General features: G+C 44.0%; 1 protein-coding gene across 3 annotated transcripts in view; it reads right to left on the bottom strand.

Annotated features, from left to right (window-relative positions):
* Positions 1–18,469, bottom strand: part of LOC121009269 (ficolin-2-like) — a 231,123-nt gene that overhangs the window by 2,177 nt on the left and 210,477 nt on the right. The window contains exons 3-7 of one of the 3 annotated variants that reach the window (XM_040442267.1): positions 15,596–15,649; positions 13,822–13,860; positions 13,119–13,246; positions 11,640–11,769; positions 2,035–2,169 (exon numbers count right to left, since the gene is read on the bottom strand). In XM_040442267.1, the coding sequence (XP_040298201.1) occupies positions 2,035–2,169; positions 11,640–11,769; positions 13,119–13,246; positions 13,822–13,860; positions 15,596–15,649 (486 nt within the window). The remainder of the gene's footprint in view (positions 1–2,034; positions 2,170–11,639; positions 11,770–13,118; positions 13,247–13,821; positions 13,861–15,595; positions 15,650–18,469) is intronic. The other 2 variants (XM_040442268.1, XM_040442270.1) reach the window with 2 other exon arrangements.

The following is an 18,469-nucleotide window of genomic DNA, read 5'->3' as shown; positions in this document are numbered from 1 at the left end:
AGTGGCAGAACACCGGCACACGACTCAAACGTTCATGTTGCAGCAGGAAGGAGCAAACTCCACATGAAGCGTATGAAGAAATCCCGGCAGCCGTGTCTTGCTTCCAAGTATATTCATTTATTTCATTGTCATACAGTATTAAATATGACGCGTTTCGGCACAAAGTCAGAATACATAATCAAAATGAACATATCAACTATATATAACATAATCGATCAAAGCACAAGTGACGTCAGACGCCCAGCAGGTCATCTGCTCAACACAAATCAACATTCAGGTTTCACTTCGTGCAAAACACAAACAAATAGATAAAGGACACTGTGTTATCCATTGAGAGGATCAGCGAGACGACCAGGTCCATGGAAAATCAATATACAAAATTGAATCAATAAATCTGAAACCTCTTCTACGAGCGTGCGATCTCATAATCACGATTTAAACCATTGGGATGCATGGCGTTCAACGTATGGATCCAGTATGCCTCTAATAAAAGTTTTTTTGATATCGCCCCCTTTTCTAGGTCTCTTTATTTGCTCCAAGACCTGGAATCTCAGCTGTGACACTGAATGTTTGCATTTATCAAAATGGTGAGTTAATGGTAATAATAGGTTTTTAGTTCTTTCAGCGGACTTGTGTTTCCCTATTCTGTCTCTCACAGCTTGCATCGTTTCGCCTACAGACACCAGCCCACAAGGGCATTTTATCATGTAGATGACATTTGTGGAATCACACGTAGAGAACCCCTTCACCTTGAAAGCCTGTCCTGTGTGGGGATGATAAAATTCAGGACCTGATATGAGAGCATTGGAAACAACGGAGGCACGAGAATGCGCCTTTTTTCACTGTTCTGAATGTGCTCTATCTCGTTGTCAGATCAGCATGTATCAATTTATCTCTAGAACTGGGGTTCTTTTTACTGCAAATCAAGGGAGGATGTTTAAATCCCTCCACATCAGGATATGCCTTGGCTAATACATGCCAGTGCTTCCTAGCCATTCTATCAAAGCCCACATCATATGGATGGAATTTGTGTAGGAATGTTATTCTTTGTTGTTTGTCTTTCACATCAGTGCTTGCAGCGTTTTGGTGTCTGCCTGGCGGTGCGGAGCAAAAACGGATCCGTCCTGACTTACAATGTAAGTCAATGGGGACGGATCCGTTTACATTGACACAATATTGGTGCAATTGTAAACGGATCCGTCCCCCATTGACTTTCAATGTAAAGTCAGGATGGATCCGTTTGACTTACACTTAGACTTAGACTTTTTTTGACTAAGTTATGCAGACGGATCCGTACTGAACGGATACCATAGTTTGCATTTATAGGTGCGGATCCGTCTGTGCAGATACCAAACGGATCCGCACCTAACGCAGGTGTGAAAGTAGCCTAATCTGTTTGATTATGTATTTTGACTGAGAAAGGCTTTGTGCCGAAACGCGTCATATTTAATATTGTATGACAATAAAATAAAAGAATATACTTGGAAGCAAGACACGGCTGCCAGGATTTCTTCATACGCTTCATGGGAACTAAAAGTGGCCCTGGAAAAAATACAAAAAATTGCCCCATTTTGTAGTTGAGTCCAAATTCATGGAAGGCAGGGCCAAAACAAGTCGGCGGGGCCAGCAATACCATATTGAGGCATATTATACCACCCAACAGAGCCAAATACCACAGTCCATCCCAAAATACATCCCCAAAAACTTCCACTGGCCGGTCGTGAGGAGGGCTCAGGCGGCTCCCTTGGCATCAGCCCACCGGGAAATTCCCCTGTAAGCTCTATGGCCAATACGCCCCTGTCAGTGTATTCATATTTTTATGGAGGAGGGGGGGGGGGGGGGGTCAGGGCCATCTGTAGGCCTGGATATGAAGTTAAACTACACTGTGCAGTGTATTCATATATAATTGTTGGGAAGGTCAACCAGGGCCACCTGTAGGCCTACTGCTCCCATCCAGACAGCATACTAGAGGTTATTTTTATATGGAGTTAAACCAACTTCTCTTAAAAAGATTTGTGCCAAATTGTCTCTCACCTGCAGTTCCTTCCTGATAGGCTCCAATTAATAATTTGTATTTCTCTGATTCATCCAATACTTTGAAGCTTGCATACTTGGCGAACACCATTTTACCTTCAAAATCTTGTAGATCAACACGTAATTCCCATGTTCCTAAAAAAAAAAAGATATGTACAAGAGCTTTAGAAACTGAAAACTAAAATGCCTACAAAAACATCACTAAGCCTAAAGATCTTTATCAAAACTCGACTCATGCCCATAACGTAGAGGAGACCATACAACATTTGTGTCTCAGAGTGACTGCAGAAAACTAAAAACCCCAACCGCTAACCCATGTCTTCCCCGCCTAAACCAAAAAACGACAGAGGCACATGTTTTGTGGAGTGAGGATCGGTCACAGCTTTAGGCCTCATGCACACGACCGTTGTGTGCATCCGTGGCCGTTGTGCCGTTTTCCGTTTATTTTCGCGGACCCATTGACTTTCAATGGGTCCGTGGAAAAATCGGAAAATGCACCGTTTTGCAGCCGCATCCGTGATCCGTGTTTCCTGTCCGTCAAAAAAATATGACCTGTCCTATTTTTTTGACGGACAACGGTTCACGGACCCATTCAAGTCAATGGGTCAGTGAAAGAACACGGATGCACACAAGATTGGCATCCGCGTCCTTGATCCGTGGCCGTAGGTTACTTTCATACAGACGGATCCGAAGATCCGTCTGTATGAAAGCTTTTTCAGAGCTGAGTTTTCACTTCGTGAAAACTGAAATCCGACAATATATTCTAACACAGAGGCGTTCCCATATTGATGGGGAGGCTTCTAGTTAGAATATACTGAGAACTGTTTACATGACTGCCCCCTGCTGCCTGGCAGCACCCGATCTCTTACAGGGGGCCGTGATCCGCACAATTAACCCCTCAGGTGCTGCACCTGAAGGGGTTAATTGTGCATATCATAGCCCCCTATAAGAGATCAGGGGCTGCCAGGCAGCAGGGGGCAGACCCCCCTCCCTCCCCAGTTTTAATTTCATTGGTGGCCAGTGCGACCCCCCCCGCCCCCCTCTATTGTATTATTTTCATTGGTGGCACAGTGTGTGTCCCCCCCCGCCCCCCCTCTCTTTATTGTATTATTTTCATTGGTGGCACAGTGTGCGCCCCCCCCGGCCCCCCCTCTATTGTATTAATATCATTGGTGGCCAGTGTGCAGCTTCCCCTCTCCCCCGCCCCCCCCCCCCGATCATTGGTGGCAGCGGAGAGTTAGAAGCATCATACTTACCTGCGAGCTGCAATGTCTGTGACCGGCCGGGAGCTCCTCCTACTGGTAAGTGACAGATCATTAAGCAATGCGCCGCACAGACCTGTCACTTACCAGTAGTAGGAGCTCCCGGCCGGTCACAGACATCGCAGCTCGCAGGTAAGTATAATGCTTCTAACTCTCCGCTGCCACCAATGATCGGGGGGAAGGGGGGGGGCGGGGGAGAGGGGAGGCCGCACACTGGACACCAATGATATTAATACAATAGAGGGGGGGCCGGGGGGGGGGCGCACACTGGCCACCAATGAAAATAATACAATAGAGGGAGGGGGGGGGCGGGGGAGGGCGCACACTGTGCCACCAATGAAAATAAAACTGGGGAAGGAGGTTGGTCTGCCCCCTGCTGCCTGGCAGCCCCTGATCTCTTATAGGGGGCTATGATATGCACTATTAACCCCTTCAGGTGCAGCACCTGAGGGGTTAATTGTGCGGATCACAGTCCCCTGTAGGAGATCGGGTGCTGCCAGGCAGCAGGGGGCAGTCATGTACACAGTTCTCAGTATATTCTAACTTGAAGCGTCCCCATCACCATGGGAACGCCTCTGTGTTAGAATATACTGTCGGATCTGAGTTTCACGATGTAACTCAAATCCGATGGTATATTCTAACATAGAGGCGTTCCCATGGTGATGGGGACGCTTCAAGTTAGAATATACCATTGGATTGGAGAAAACTCCAATCCGATGGTATATTAACTCCTGACTTTACATTGAAAGTCAATAGGGGACGGATCCGTTTGAAATTGCAACATATTGTGTCAACGTCAAACGGATCCGTCCCCATTGACTTGCATTGTAATTCAGGACGGATCCGTTTGGCTCCGCACGGCCAGGCAGACACCAAAACGACTTTTCTTTTCATGTCCGTGGATCCTCCAAAAATCAAGGAAGACCCACGGACGAAAAAACGGTCACGGATTACGGAAAAACGGAACCCCGTTTTGTGGACCGTGAAAAAATACTGTCGTGTGCATGAGGCCTTATTTATCTTTTTTTAATCTCTTTTTTTTTTTACCAAAAACACCAAAACTCTTATCACCAGAAACCACTTCCAGGAGTATGAGAAGCGATATGCCCCACGGAAACCACAGTGGGCAAGTCAGCCCTCTCCTCCGGTCTTAGTCATTTATTTCCACCGACCTCCAGCTGTGACTAAGGCCTGGTTCACACTTGAGCGTATTTGATAAGTGCGTTTTTGTCGGACGTTTTCGGGGCGTATTACAGCGCATTTTTGGAAATAGGAAACGCGTGCCGTACGCGCGTTCTTGCGATTGACCGCAGAGGCGTCCAATGAAAAAGAGCCATGTCTACAATGAGGTGTCCAATGAAAGAGACTTCCGTTGAAGTCTATGGGCGCGAACGTGCGACAATATACGCCCCAAAGAAGCTCCTGTACTTCTTTGGGCTTAGGGCGTTTTACAGCGCGTTAGTACGCGCTGTAAAACGCGCAGGTGAGAACCATGCCCATAGGGAAACATGGGTTTAGGCCCGTTGAGCATTTTACAGTTGCGTAGGAACGCGCTGTAAAACGCTCAGGTGTGAACCAGGCCTTAAACCATGACAACTGTAACAGTAAGATATGTAAGACAAAACATCATAGAGAAAACAATCAAAGGGCGTGAGGGTGGGAAAGTTCCTGTTGAAGGTGCCGGTGAAAAGAGACCGAGCTGTGACAAGCCCTCCTATTTATTAACTCTAGGGGAAGGGACAGGAGAGACCATAAATCTGAACCGGGGGGGGGGGGGGGGGGGGGGGAATAAGGGAGAAAACAAATACTGAAACAGGCATACACAGTGCTAAAGGAAGAACCCCCCCTCCCCTCCCCCCTTTAGGAGAAACAACAATGCCGGCAGGAGACATGAGGGATTTAACCCATGAGCTGCCACAGTATCTGCAGTCAAAAACACCCTCGCTATATGCTGTGGCTTAACTAAAACCATTCGGGGGAGGGGTGGAGCTAGCTGCAGAGCTGTGTGGAAGCAGCTTGGAGGAGCTCTGTATGCAGTTTGATATTAATTCGATATAACTCTGCCAAATCTGGACTGATTCTCAAAAAAACTACAGACGCCGATCCAGGACACTGCCCGGAACCTGAGGACACCATATTATTGGGTTGTGTGGTGGCTGGACGCTGCGGCCTGCGGCACAAGCAGAGGCCCCGGACTAAATTTGACTGCATAGTCACGGCACTCAAGCCGACCTCCGGCTGTTACCTACACTGCCGCGCGCTGGGGAACACAGGCGGACAACTAGAATTGCCTCATACAGGGCGCAGACCTGGATCGTTTTAACCCTCTCAGAAGAGAGGATCGGTCTGAAGCCGGCAGAAGTGTCCGCCAGGTCCGCTCGGAGGAGCTTGCTGCAGGAGAACGATTTGCCAGCGGTGAACAGCGATCAAGCGCCATCGGACCTCTGGGACATCACCGCCACCACTAATTGAAAGAACCGGAGGTGGCAGAAGATTATAGCGGGTGCCGGAATTAATTTCTCTGCTGATACCATCCATCATCCTCTACCCTGTGGCTCGTCACAGACAGCATCAGAATTGCCGGTAAGCGCAAATACTCGCATCACATCTGAGCCAGAACTGTAGCGCGGTCCGAGCAGATAGTTGGCCGGTAAAATATAGCGCAGCGGAACCAGATATAGCATCGGGGGTTGGAATTTCCCCCCCCACTGAAGCTGCAGAGAGCGGATAGCCTTCTAACAGGGACACACAGTTATTGTAACTGGACTGCTCCGGAGATCGGAGCCAAGCCTCCCACAGTCACCAGGCTAGCCGGATCCTAAACGATAGTGAGGGTCCGCAATCCTCAGACCTCCAAAGTGCAGCTTCTCACAACATAACGCTGCCCTTGAGGGAGAGAGCGCTATCAGAGACACAGGAGCGCAGAGGGAGCTGGTGCTGAACAGACAGCTGCATAGTGAGAGACCCCCTGCTGAGAGACCCCCTCCTCACTCCAGCAGGACTCTGTCTAAGCCCTGCTCATGACCAGAGAGTGAATAAAAGATCCCAGCAGCAGCTCATCACCAACCTTCATAACGAGGATCTGCTTTATACTACCGCCATATCATTACAAATACTGCAACCCACCTCACCAACCATCTATAAAAAATAGCTAAAAGTGAACTCATCTAACTGTACCCAACAGTTCTACCCTATTACTATATAGTACAGCTGACAAATCATCACCGCAGTATCTTCTACTCGGCCACATAAACCACAGTAGCAATGTCCCTAACTATTTAAAGGGCAACATCGCAAAAGTTGAAACTCAGAAAGTGAACACGATCTAACCGCTCCTCAGTATTCAAACCATTAATTAACCAATCCGAAGTGTGTACCTTGTATCTTCTTCCCTTTGTGAGACAGTCAATTAACAAAATGAGCAAAGGCCATCAATCAGAGAAAGACGCGAAAGATCTGAAAAACGCAGAAACACAGAGAGTAGCGAAACTACAAAAAAACGATGTCGAAAAAATCACTAAACAGAAAGACAGTGCTAAATACACGTCTCAAACTAATGAGTGGTCAGAGACTGATGAAGAGGAAGATCCCGCCTCAGAACCCGAAAGCATACAATCTCTCATCAAATCGCTACCCACAGTGTCTTGTATAAGAAGTATGTTTAGAGAATTTTTAGATTCCATTAAGGAAGATTTATCGGAATTAAAATCCGACATCAAGCAATCTTCCTCCAGGAAGAGACAAGTGGAGGATTCCGCTCTACCGTCGGCACATGCTATCCATCTCTCCAAAAAATTGAAAGAACAAAAGAAAGAGTTATACGCTCTTAAACTACATGTGGACGACCTTGAAAATAGATCAAGGAGAAACAACTTGCGAATTAAAGGCCTCTCAGAATCTGTCACGGAGAAAGAGATAACACCAGTTCTTACTAAGATCTTTTGCGAACTCCTGGGAAAAGATGGAACCTTTGACCTAGGATTTCAGAGAGTACACAGGGTGTATAGGCCAAAAAATTCAAAAATAGAAACACCCAGAGACATATTGTGCTGCCTTCTGAACTTTAGTATTAAAGAAGAAATCTTTAAAAAGGCGAGATTCGCCCAAAAAATTGAGTACGAAGGAAAAGAGGTCTTGATATTCCAGGACATTTCAAGATACACTCTGGAACTAAGACGTAACCTGCAGCCTCTTACTAGCGCCCTAAGAAACAAAGGCCTGAAATATAGATGGCTATTTCCATTTGGACTCTTTATCAACTGCGCAGAGAAACCAATAATTGTTAGAGAGCCTGCAGATGTAGACAAGGCTGCGCAAAAGTTGGAACTGGACAACATTGTGATCAATGACTGGATTGCCGGAGAAGAAGAAGATGAAGAACCATAACTTCCTCAACTCCAACCATGGGAAATGGTGACAACACTCAAAACCCAAAAAATCAAGAACTGTAGACACAGAATCCATTATGAGAGCTCCACAGAAGTCTCAACACACGCCAGCGGGAGAATGAGGACCCTCTCCCTTGAAGCTCTTTTAGGGTCCATTCACACGTCCGTTGTTTCTTTCCTGATCTGTTCCGTTTTTTGCGGAAAAGATCTGGAACAGATCTGTACCCATTCATTTTCAATGGGTCCTGAAAAAAAATCAGACATTGAGCTGTCCGATTTTTTTCAGGACCCATTGAAAATGAATGGGTACAGATCTGGTCCAGATCTGTTCCGCAAAAAACAGAACAGATCAGGACAGAAACAACGGATGTGTGAATGGTCCCTTATACCTACCTGTGAGGTTCCTTCACACATGGAGGATGGTAAATAATTTTACTAAAATCTCCACAGTTGAGACTTTTATGATGTAGCCTATGCCGTACGATCTATTGAAGGCTACACCATAGAGTAATTTTGTTCTGATTGTTGCACTTTTGTTGTCACTTATTTTGTGATACACTTGTATTATATGTACAATTCCTACGGGAAAAGGTTTTGATGTCTTTGTCCACATGCCTTTTGGTCTCCTGCGAGTTCGTAGGACCTGAAGGCATGAAGCTTACAGAAGAGACCCGTACCCACATTTAGGTATATATAGACCTTTAATGTCCAGTTAGGTTCACATTGCTTAGTATGTATACGTTTCTGTACACCAGTGCTTCTCAATTATTTTCTGTCATGCCCCCCCCTAGGAAGAAGAAAACATTTCGCGCCCCCCGCGCGACTGTAAATAGTATCATTTGTCTATAAAATTGTTATAAGTACACCTCTGCATAACAATGTATCCTTATTAACGTATAAGAGAATAAAAAAAGAAAGAAATGTGGATCGGACACACACTTATGGGGGGATCTGTGGATGACGGACACTTATGAGGGGATCTGTGGATGACGGACACTTATAGGGGGATCTGTGGATGACGGACACTCATGGGGGGATCTGTGGATGACGGACACTCATGGGGGGATCTGTGGATGACGGACACTTATGGGGGGGATCTGTGGATGACGGACACTTATGGGGGGGATCTGTGGCTGGCACTGTTACAGGGGGATCTGTGGCTGACACTGTTATATATGTGCCATCCACAGACCCCCCACCCCATAACAGTGCCATCCACAGTGCCCCCCCAGCCCATAACAGTGCCATCCACAGACCCCCACCCCTTAACTGTGCCATCCACCGATTCCGTGTGCCCGCCGCCGCCGTTTAAAGTTATTAAACATGCCCCCCTCACTCCTAATAGTACCGTATATCTTCTGTATAATGCCGGCAGGCGGGCCGGGCGGCCGGCGCGTCCCTCAGTGACGTCACTTGTCTGAGTCGCCTGCTTCATTCATAAAGCAGGCGGCGCAGACATGTGACATCACTGAGGGACGCGCCGACCTGCCGGCATTATACAGAAGAAATTCGCACACCCCAAAGGCCGGCCCTGAACGAGCCCCCCTTCACGGAGCCTGGCGCCCCCCCTGTGGGGCGCGCCCCACTATTTGAGAAACACTGCTGTACACACATACCTATTTTAGGACTGGGAAGCAGTCCTTAATGTTCATATCCTTTAAACTTAATTGTACCCCCCCCACAACCATCCAAAACTTTTTCAAATTCAATTGGAGAAACAGTTTTTCTCCAACTCTTCCACGCTGTTTGACATCTAGAGTGGAAGTATATACTGTTTCAACCCTAGGTGCTCAAAAGTTATGCACCACAACAGGCAGTATTAGTTACACCCACTTAGTACCGATATTCAACCAGAATATGTACTACCCAATTGTTTGCTAATTTTGTTCTCCTTACAACTCCCCCCCCCCCCACCCCCCCAAAGTTAAAGTCCAGGGAATCAGAATTATACCAGGTCATGGCATATTCTAAACTACAACACAATTATGGCTGATTTTATTTGCGCCTCATATAATGTTAATGGTCTAAATGATCCTAGGAAAATGTCTAAGATTCTAACATATATGAGAAAAGAAAAGGTAGATGTTATATTTTTCCAAGAAACCCATTTTAAAAAAAACATTGACCCCATTCTCAAAAACATTTCAATATTGTCATTGGTACAATTCAACCACGCCTTTATCTAAAAGAAAGGGAGTTTCCATTGTGTTCCATGGAAAATTAGGTCTCCAACACATGGATACACTATGTGATAGAGAGGGCAGGTATATATTTGTCAAAGGCAAAACCACAAATGCAATCGCACTCTGCAACCAGCACTCTGCCCTGCCTCTATGCTTGATGTTGAATGAGGCATTGGTGTACATTTTGGCCAAAGCGTAATAAGCCACTCACCACGTCAAGGTCGCCTCCATGAGTGGTCCCTAACACTAGTTCCTACCTGTTATGGGCCATGACAGCCACACAAAGTCCAGGGAGCGCAGGTACAGCATGCACGCCAAGCACACTCTGCTTTTAACCCCGTCCGGTGCCATTACAGCTTTCATCGGATCCAGGGATGCAAGTACCAACATGCATGCTGAGCCCACTATGCATGCTGAGCCCAAAGGCCAACTATATGGGAAGGTGTACACCTTTGCACATTTTTATTCACCAAACACACTACAACATTGTTTTCTTGAACATGTTCTGACCAAATTGGACTCTTTTGTTGAGGGTGTTTTGGTCTTGGGAGGAGACTTCAATGCTCCCCTGGAACCAACCATAGACACATCCATGGGTAAAGCAAGAATAGCGTACCGTGACCTTAAGTCCCTGAAGAAAAAGCTCCAACACCATGGTTTAAAGGGGTATTCTCATCTTCCCTTTTCATACTTACCTTCCTTGAGCGCGACATTCACTTCCTGGATTCTTCTCCCGGCCGGGCCGCGCTTGCGCAGAAGACTGAAGATTTTCTCCCGGCCGGGCCGCGCAATGTCCTGAACGCACACGCCGCCGCACATGCGCCATGGTGACTTATTCCTGGCCTGTATAGTACAGAGCCGGCGTGCGCGTTCGCGGCTCTGTACTATACTGGCCAGGAAGAAGTCACCATGGCGCATGCGCGGCAGCATGCACGTTCAGGACATTGCGCGGCTGGGAGAGAATCTTCAGTCTTCTGCGCAAGCGCGGCCCGGCAGGATTCGACAGGAGAGGTGGCCGTAACCAGGGGAGACCAAAGACAACATCAGGTAAGAGGGAACTTTGCAAAATTTAATAAAGATAACGGAGGGTTCTCTGCCCCTCTGGATCACCCTCAATCCAGCAAATATACAGTAGAGTGCAACAATAATAAATAGGGCAGGCCCACCTCCTTCTGGTATGGAAAAGATAGAGTACATGTAAAATGTATAAACATTTATTAGCTCAAATACATATAGAATACTTAAAGAAGTGAAATGGAAAATATTTTGAAACCATGCTTTTAATATTCTATATGTATTTGATCTAATAAATATTTATACATTTTACACGTACTCTATCTTTTCCATACCAGAAGGAGGTGTGCCTGCCCTATTTATTAAAGATCTGGGATAGGTTCCTATGTTCAGGCCATGGCCTCTGCTAAATACCTGATCTTATGACCAGAACGGATCTAAAAAGTACATATTATGTCTGGGGGAAGGAGAATGATGGTAGAAATAGCTGATGGTGTAATGGGCGTGTATGGCCCACTGCAGACCTTCATAGTCATTAGGTATCGCGTAGAAGAGATGGTGGAGGTTCTCCTACTGGTGTTGCTTTCATGTAAGTACAGTTTTAGTGCATGTAGACTAGTTCCCATAGTTTCATAAAACAGGGAAGATAATGAGCAGTACCTTCAAATAATGAAGCTCTAGGTCAAATAGTCCATGACAAGCCAGCAACAACCACTTATGGACCCTTCAACCTTGGATACACAACGATTCCTTATTACCTATTGAAGTAATTTGATGAATATAGTCATTCCCCAGCCAAAATTCATTTAGTTGACTGCCAAAGCCTTTCCTATAGGCATCCCAAGTGCGGAAGAAGTCTACTGACCCATCCCAACGTCTCTGTATGACCTAAAGGCAAGAGAAGACCAGGTTACCAGGCAATGACTATTATAAGGAGCACACACAGTAAACTCCCACTCAAACACAAATAACCGAATAAAAGAATATTGTGTCAAATAATTTGTGGTACTAGCCAGTCTTTATAACACCATAAAGCACAGTAGTGTAGCCTGACTAATAACACCTCACACAATTGTCTGGGGTAGGCCTGACCACTGGTTCTCTCAGTGACTGGGAGCCAGCGATGCCTGGGTATCTTCACTGGCTCCACTTGAACAACTGTAGGTCCTCCCTGACCAACCTTTGTGGTTGCCCGAATCAGTCTGAAACTGGAGATCTTCTGCAAAGCCTGGGTCCCCCCAAATATGAGAAATGAAGCTTGTGTTTATCTCACCATGTTCTATAGCAATCAACACCCTGTGTGTGAAGTGCTACAATCCTACCTTACAACATAGAAGATCACAACAAATCTGATAATAAGGGCTGGGTGGGTCTTGCTTCAACTCGTGTTATTCTTCATCTAAAATCGCCCCCAAAATTATCAAGGGGAGAAAACAGAAATGGATCGCACATCCACAATGCTATGCTTTGATCTAATTAAACTTGCTTCTCAGCGCTATATTAACGTGTACAGCCCCCCATACTTCATGCTGTACAAGAGGCATTAGTGTACATTTTGATCAAAAGGCATAAGCCCACTCACCACGCCAAGGTCGCCTCTTTGAGTGGGACCTACTCTGACAAAGAGGCACAGCGACAATGCGGTGACAAAGCGGCATTGCCCTAGTAGGCGGCGGGACCCAGGAGTCAAACAGCACCGCTGCTGTCTGACAATGCCACCCCTGGCACTGGGTCCCACCAACCCACCAGCACAGCGCCACAAAAACAAAGGTCACCACGCAGTACTGCACCATGTGAACAGTTGTCTAACACAACACAACACTACTCCACCCCGATCCTCTGGCCCAGTTATATCTATCTTCCATCTAAAGAACCACTTATTTCCCTGTAGATTTTGTACCGATATCCCAACTTAGCTATTTTAGTTTTCCCCTTTACTACCTTTTCTTCCCTGTGGCCCTTCTTATGGTTCTTTACAGGCATTTTGCCCATTCTTCACTCTTTTGTTGGATTAGACCTGGTCTAGAAATATATAGTCTACAAGAAGGCTACCACTACTCCAGAAACTATGGAAAGTCCTGTAACAAAGCCTTTTTTATTTCCTAGAAAATGTGGAGATGGAGCTCCTCTAAACTAAGGCTTAAATACCATAGTACAGGATATGGTAGCAATGGATCCAGATTTCCCTAATAAATCATCTCATTTTGACTTCTTGTTCATGTGTTGTATATATTTACAATCCATCCTCCTTCATCTGTGTCCATATCACACAGGACCTTCAGGGGCCGGCTGCCATCTGGGTATATGGTGTACCAGTCGCTGAGGGCTGCCCCCTGATGTCGTATTTCTTTGCAGTTCCTGGCAGCTAGGAGACATAAAAAATAAATTGTTATAGTTAATACAAGGACCGGGTTTCGCATTCAGGATTGCCATCCATCAGCCAGATTGGAAAGCGACTGTAAAAAAAAAAACATCTTTCACTCCGGAGGACCCTGCATGTTCGAGCACAAAGACATACCTTTGAGTTCAATGAGACCCGTGTAATACTTTATTTCCCCTGCGGTGGTGCTGTAGGGGAACTGAACACTTGCTGCCATATCACTCACAGGAACGGTCCCAGCAGCAGGACACCTTATGATCACCTTATTGTCAGGGGACCAGTATAATAATAAGTGGTTGTCCAAAGCAGGTACGTAAGCCCCTCAATTTAGGCATATCCATAGGTTATGTATGTACTTGTAACTCCCCACAGACTATAGATGTGAGTACTGGAGTATAGAACAAGAAATCAAGGATGCTTTTATTTTTTACTGTATTTTTTTCCCCTTTTATTGTTTATATTGTGTATCTAAATTTTGCTTCCTCTGTGATTAGTGTCTTTCGCATATATGCACTTTTAACAGATCCTACCTCTGCTCCAACCTCTCACCCCTAACTTACCATAGACTGGCTCAGTCGCACCTTTTTCTCCTTTTTCTCCTATAAGAAAAAGATATACATCAATCTTAGCGAGTATTATAGGAGCAGTTGTCATTCCATATATCCCCACAGCGCTCAGGTAGTTGGTAGTTGCTGCCCCGGTGTTTAGCTGAGAAATGAGCACATACTTTTTGTTGTTGATTTCATTTTCATGTCGGTATAAAAATTATCATTTATCAATAGCAAATCTCCCCATGTAGACAGGGATGTGCTGGTGGCAAACAGTGAGGAGAGGACAAGTTCAGCCCCCGCCTGATCGTTGTGCTGTGGAAATGAAAGTTAACGAACATCAATCGACTTCCTGTATCGTCGATTGGTGCTCTTTATGGGCAAGTCAACCGCCTATGTAAAAGGATCCTTGTCCTTCAACCAAACAGGTATCCATATGTCAGGCTCCTGAGACCTTTTTAACCCTTTCAGGAACGGGCGTTTTTTTGTTTTCATTTTTGTTTTTTTACTCCCCCAGCCTTTCCAAAAGCCATAACTTTTTTATTTTTCCATTCACAGCTGTAGGAGAGCTTGCCTTTTTGCAACTAGTTTGTAAGAAGTTGGTTGCACTATTTACAGTTGCATACAATGTAGTGGGAACACAATTCCATCACAGTTTCTTATGCTGTAATACTGACTGGTGAGTTTTATTCTCCGGGTCAGTATAATTAGAACAATACCACATATGTATAGTTTTTTTTTGTGTGTGTTTTAATACTAGAAAAAAAACAACTTTGGTAAAAAATGTTTGATTGTTTTTTGCATCGCCATATTATGAACCCCATGACTTTTATTTTTATTTTTATGTGTTTGCAGCTGTGTTAGGGCTCATTTTTTGCTAGGTGATCTCTACTTTTCATTAGTACCATTTTGTGTTGTGTATGACTTTTTTTTATCACTTTTTATTCATTTTTTTGTGGGAGGTATTTTTAATTTTTGCACTCAGTGATGCCCATGATGTTTATTTGTATTATTGTCTATGTATTTTTATTTTTTAACTTTGGAGGAAGGGAGGTGATTTGAATTTTTATTTGTTTTAAAACATTTTTTTAAAACAATTTTTTCTTTTTTTTCCTCTAAAAAAACACTTTTTTTATTTTATTTTTAGAAACTTTTATTATTGGGGCACTTTTTAATAGTTTATCTAGGGAACGCGAACAAGCAATCATAAGATTGCTTCTCTCATAGTGCCCCAATACATTAGTATTGGAGTCTTTGAGAATTTTACTGCTTTCCTATGGAGCCCTGTTACAGGCAGGGTCACTATAGGTACCTATGTGCAGCAGCCTTGGATCATTCAGGAAGACCAAGGCTGCTGCACACACTATCCGACTCCCCTGATCCTTACCTGATGCACGGCCAGGACCGTGCTCCTGGTTTTTGACCCTCCCAGATGTGACCAAGGCATCTGAGGGGTTGAATGTGTGTGATCAACGCTATTGTCGATCGCATACAGGCACTCATTGCCTATGTCGCTTGTAAGTGGGCGCCAACTTAATTTTACACTGGGTTGGCGGAAAGGGGTTAAAAAGTGTGACATGTAATGTGGAACACAATGACTGATGCTAAGGTACCATAAATTCCCAACTGAAAAGTTTCAGGGGCTGTGCTAAGATAAAGCCTTAAAAGGGGGGCAGCAGTAGAAAAATCCATCCTTGCCCAGACAGGATAAATTATCTAAATTTCACATTGTTATCACATATATTCCTACTAATATTATTATTTGCATTACAAGTTCTTTACTGACCTTTTTCACCTGGAGGTCCATCCTTTCCTGTGCCCCCCACAGATCCTAATTGTCCTGGAATAAAAATGGCAGTAGATATATATCTCCATGATCACTGAGGAAAAGCTTTCCACCCAACTCTCCAAATCACACCTCACCACTGGTGCCCTTGACGCAATCCCATCTCACCTCATCCCTAACCTTACCAGTATGCTTATCCCAGCCTGAAACCATTTCTTCAACCTATGACTAAGCCCTAGTGTCTTCCCTTCTTTTAACCCCTTAATGACCGGGCTCATTTTCACCTTAAGGACCAGGCCATTTTTTGCAAATCTGACCAGTGTCACTTTAAGTGCTCATAACTTTAAAACACTTTGACTTACCCAGGCCGTTCTGAGATTGTTTTTTCGTCACATATTGTACTTCATGACACTGCTAAAATTGGGTCAAAAAAGTTAATTTTTTTGCATAAAAAAATACAATTTTTACCGTAAATTTTGAAAAATTAGCAAATTTCAAATTTTCAGTTTCTCTACCTCTGTAATACATAGTAATACCCCCAAAAATTGTGATGACTTTACATTCCCCATATGTCTACTTCATGCTTGAATTGTTTTGGGAATGATATTTTATTTTTTGGGGATGTTACAAGGCTTAGAAGTTTAGAAGCAAATTTTGAAATTTTCAGAAATCTTCAAAATCCCACTTTTTATGGACCAGTTCAGGTTTGAAGTCATATTGTGAGGCTTAGATAATAGAAACCTCCCAAAAATGACCCCATTCTAGAAACTACACCCCTCAAGGTATTCAAAACTGTTTTTTCAAACTTTGTTAACCCTTTAGGTGTTCCACAAGAGTTAATGGCAGATGGAGAAACAATTTTGAAATTTATATTTTTTGGAAAATTTTCCAATATAATCAATTTTTTCCAGGAGTAAAACAAGGGTTAACTGCCAAACAACACTCAAAATGGGTTGCCCTGATTCTGTAGTTTGCAAAAACACCCCATATGTGGTTGTAAACTACTGTTTGGCCGAACGGTAGCACATAGAAGGAGGGGAACACCATATGGGTTTTGGAAGGCAGATTTGGCAGGACTGGTTTTGTTTATACCATGTCCCATTTGAAGCCCCCTGTTGCACCCCTAGAATAGAAATTTCAAAAAAGTGACTCCATCTAAGAAAGTACACCCCTCAAGGTATTCAAAACTGGGTTTACAAACTTTGTTAACCCTTTAGGTGTTCCACAAGAGTTAATGGCAGATGGAGAAACAATTTTGAAATTTATATTTTTTGGAAAATTTTCCAATATAATCAATTTTTTCCAGGAGTAAAACAAGGGTTAACTGCCAAACAACACTCAAAATGGGTTGCCCTGATTCTGTAGTTTGCAAAAACACCCCATATGTGGTCGTAAACTACTGTTTGGCCGAACGGTAGCACATAGAAGGAGGGGAACACCATATGGGTTTTGGAAGGCAGATTTGGTAGGACTGGTTTTGTTTATACCATGTCCCATTTGAAGCCCCCTGTTGCACCCCTAGAATAGAAATTTCAAAAAAGTGACTCCATCTAAGAAAGTACACCCCTCAAGGTATTCAAAACTGGGTTTACAAACTTTGTTAACCCTTTAGGTGTTCCACAAGAGTTAATGGCAGATGGAGAAACAATTTTGAAATTTATATTTTTTGGAAAATTTTCCAATATAATCAATTTTTTCCAGGAGTAAAACAAGGGTTAACTGCCAAACAACACTCAAAATGGGTTGCCCTGATTCTGTAGTTTGCAAAAACACCCCATATGTGGTCGTAAACTACTGTTTGGCCGAACGGTAGCACATAGAAGGAGGGGAACACCATATGGGTTTTGGAAGGCAGATTTGGTAGGACTGGTTTTGTTTATACCATGTCCCATTTGAAGCCCCCTGTTGCACCCCTAGAATAGAAATTTCAAAAAAGTGACTCCATCTAAGAAAGTACACCCCTCAAGGTATTCAAAACTGGGTTTACAAACTTTGTTAACCCTTTAGGTGTTCCACAAGAGTTAATGGCAGATGGAGAAACAATTTTGAAATTTATATTTTTTGGAAAATTTTCCAATATAATCAATTTTTTCCAGGAGTAAAACAAGGGTTAACTGCCAAACAACACTCAAAATGGGTTGCCCTGATTCTGTAGTTTTCATAAACACCCCATATGTGGTTGTAAACTACTGTTTGGCCGAACGGTAGCACATAGAAGGAGGGGAACACCATATGGGTTTTGGAAGGCAGATTTGGCAGGACTGGTTTTGTTTATACCATGTCCCATTTGAAGCCCCCTGTTGCACCCCTAGAATAGAAATTTCAAAAAAGTGACTCCATCTAAGAAAGTACACCCCTCAAGGTATTCAAAACTGGGTTTACAAACTTTGTTAACCCTTTAGGTGTTCCACAAGAGTTAATGGCAGATGGAGAAACAATTTTGAAATTTATATTTTTTGGAAAATTTTCCAATATAATCAATTTTTTCCAGGAGTAAAACAAGGGTTAACTGCCAAACAACACTCAAAATGGGTTGCCCTGATTCTGTAGTTTGCAAAAACACCCCATATGTGGTCGTAAACTACTATTTGGCTAAACGGCAGGACATAGAAGAAGGGGAACGTCATTTTTGGAAGGCAGATTTTGCTGGACTGGTTTATTGACACCATGTACCCTTTCAAGCCCCCTGATGCACCCCTAGAGTAGAAACTCCATAAAAGTGACCCCATCTAGGAAACTACGGGATAAGGTGGTTGTTGTTTTGGGACTATTTTTGGGGTAAATTTGATTTTTGGTTGCTCTATATTACTCTTTTTTGAGGCAATGTAACAAAAAAATGTAATTCTAAAATTGTTTCTACATTCACTATTTGGT

This window comes from Bufo bufo, chromosome 8 (assembly GCF_905171765.1).
Source record: "Bufo bufo chromosome 8, aBufBuf1.1, whole genome shotgun sequence".
NCBI lineage: Eukaryota > Metazoa > Chordata > Amphibia > Anura > Bufonidae > Bufo > Bufo bufo.
The sequence above is the reverse complement of the archived record's forward strand: the minus strand, read 5'-3'. Positions and strand labels throughout refer to the sequence as shown.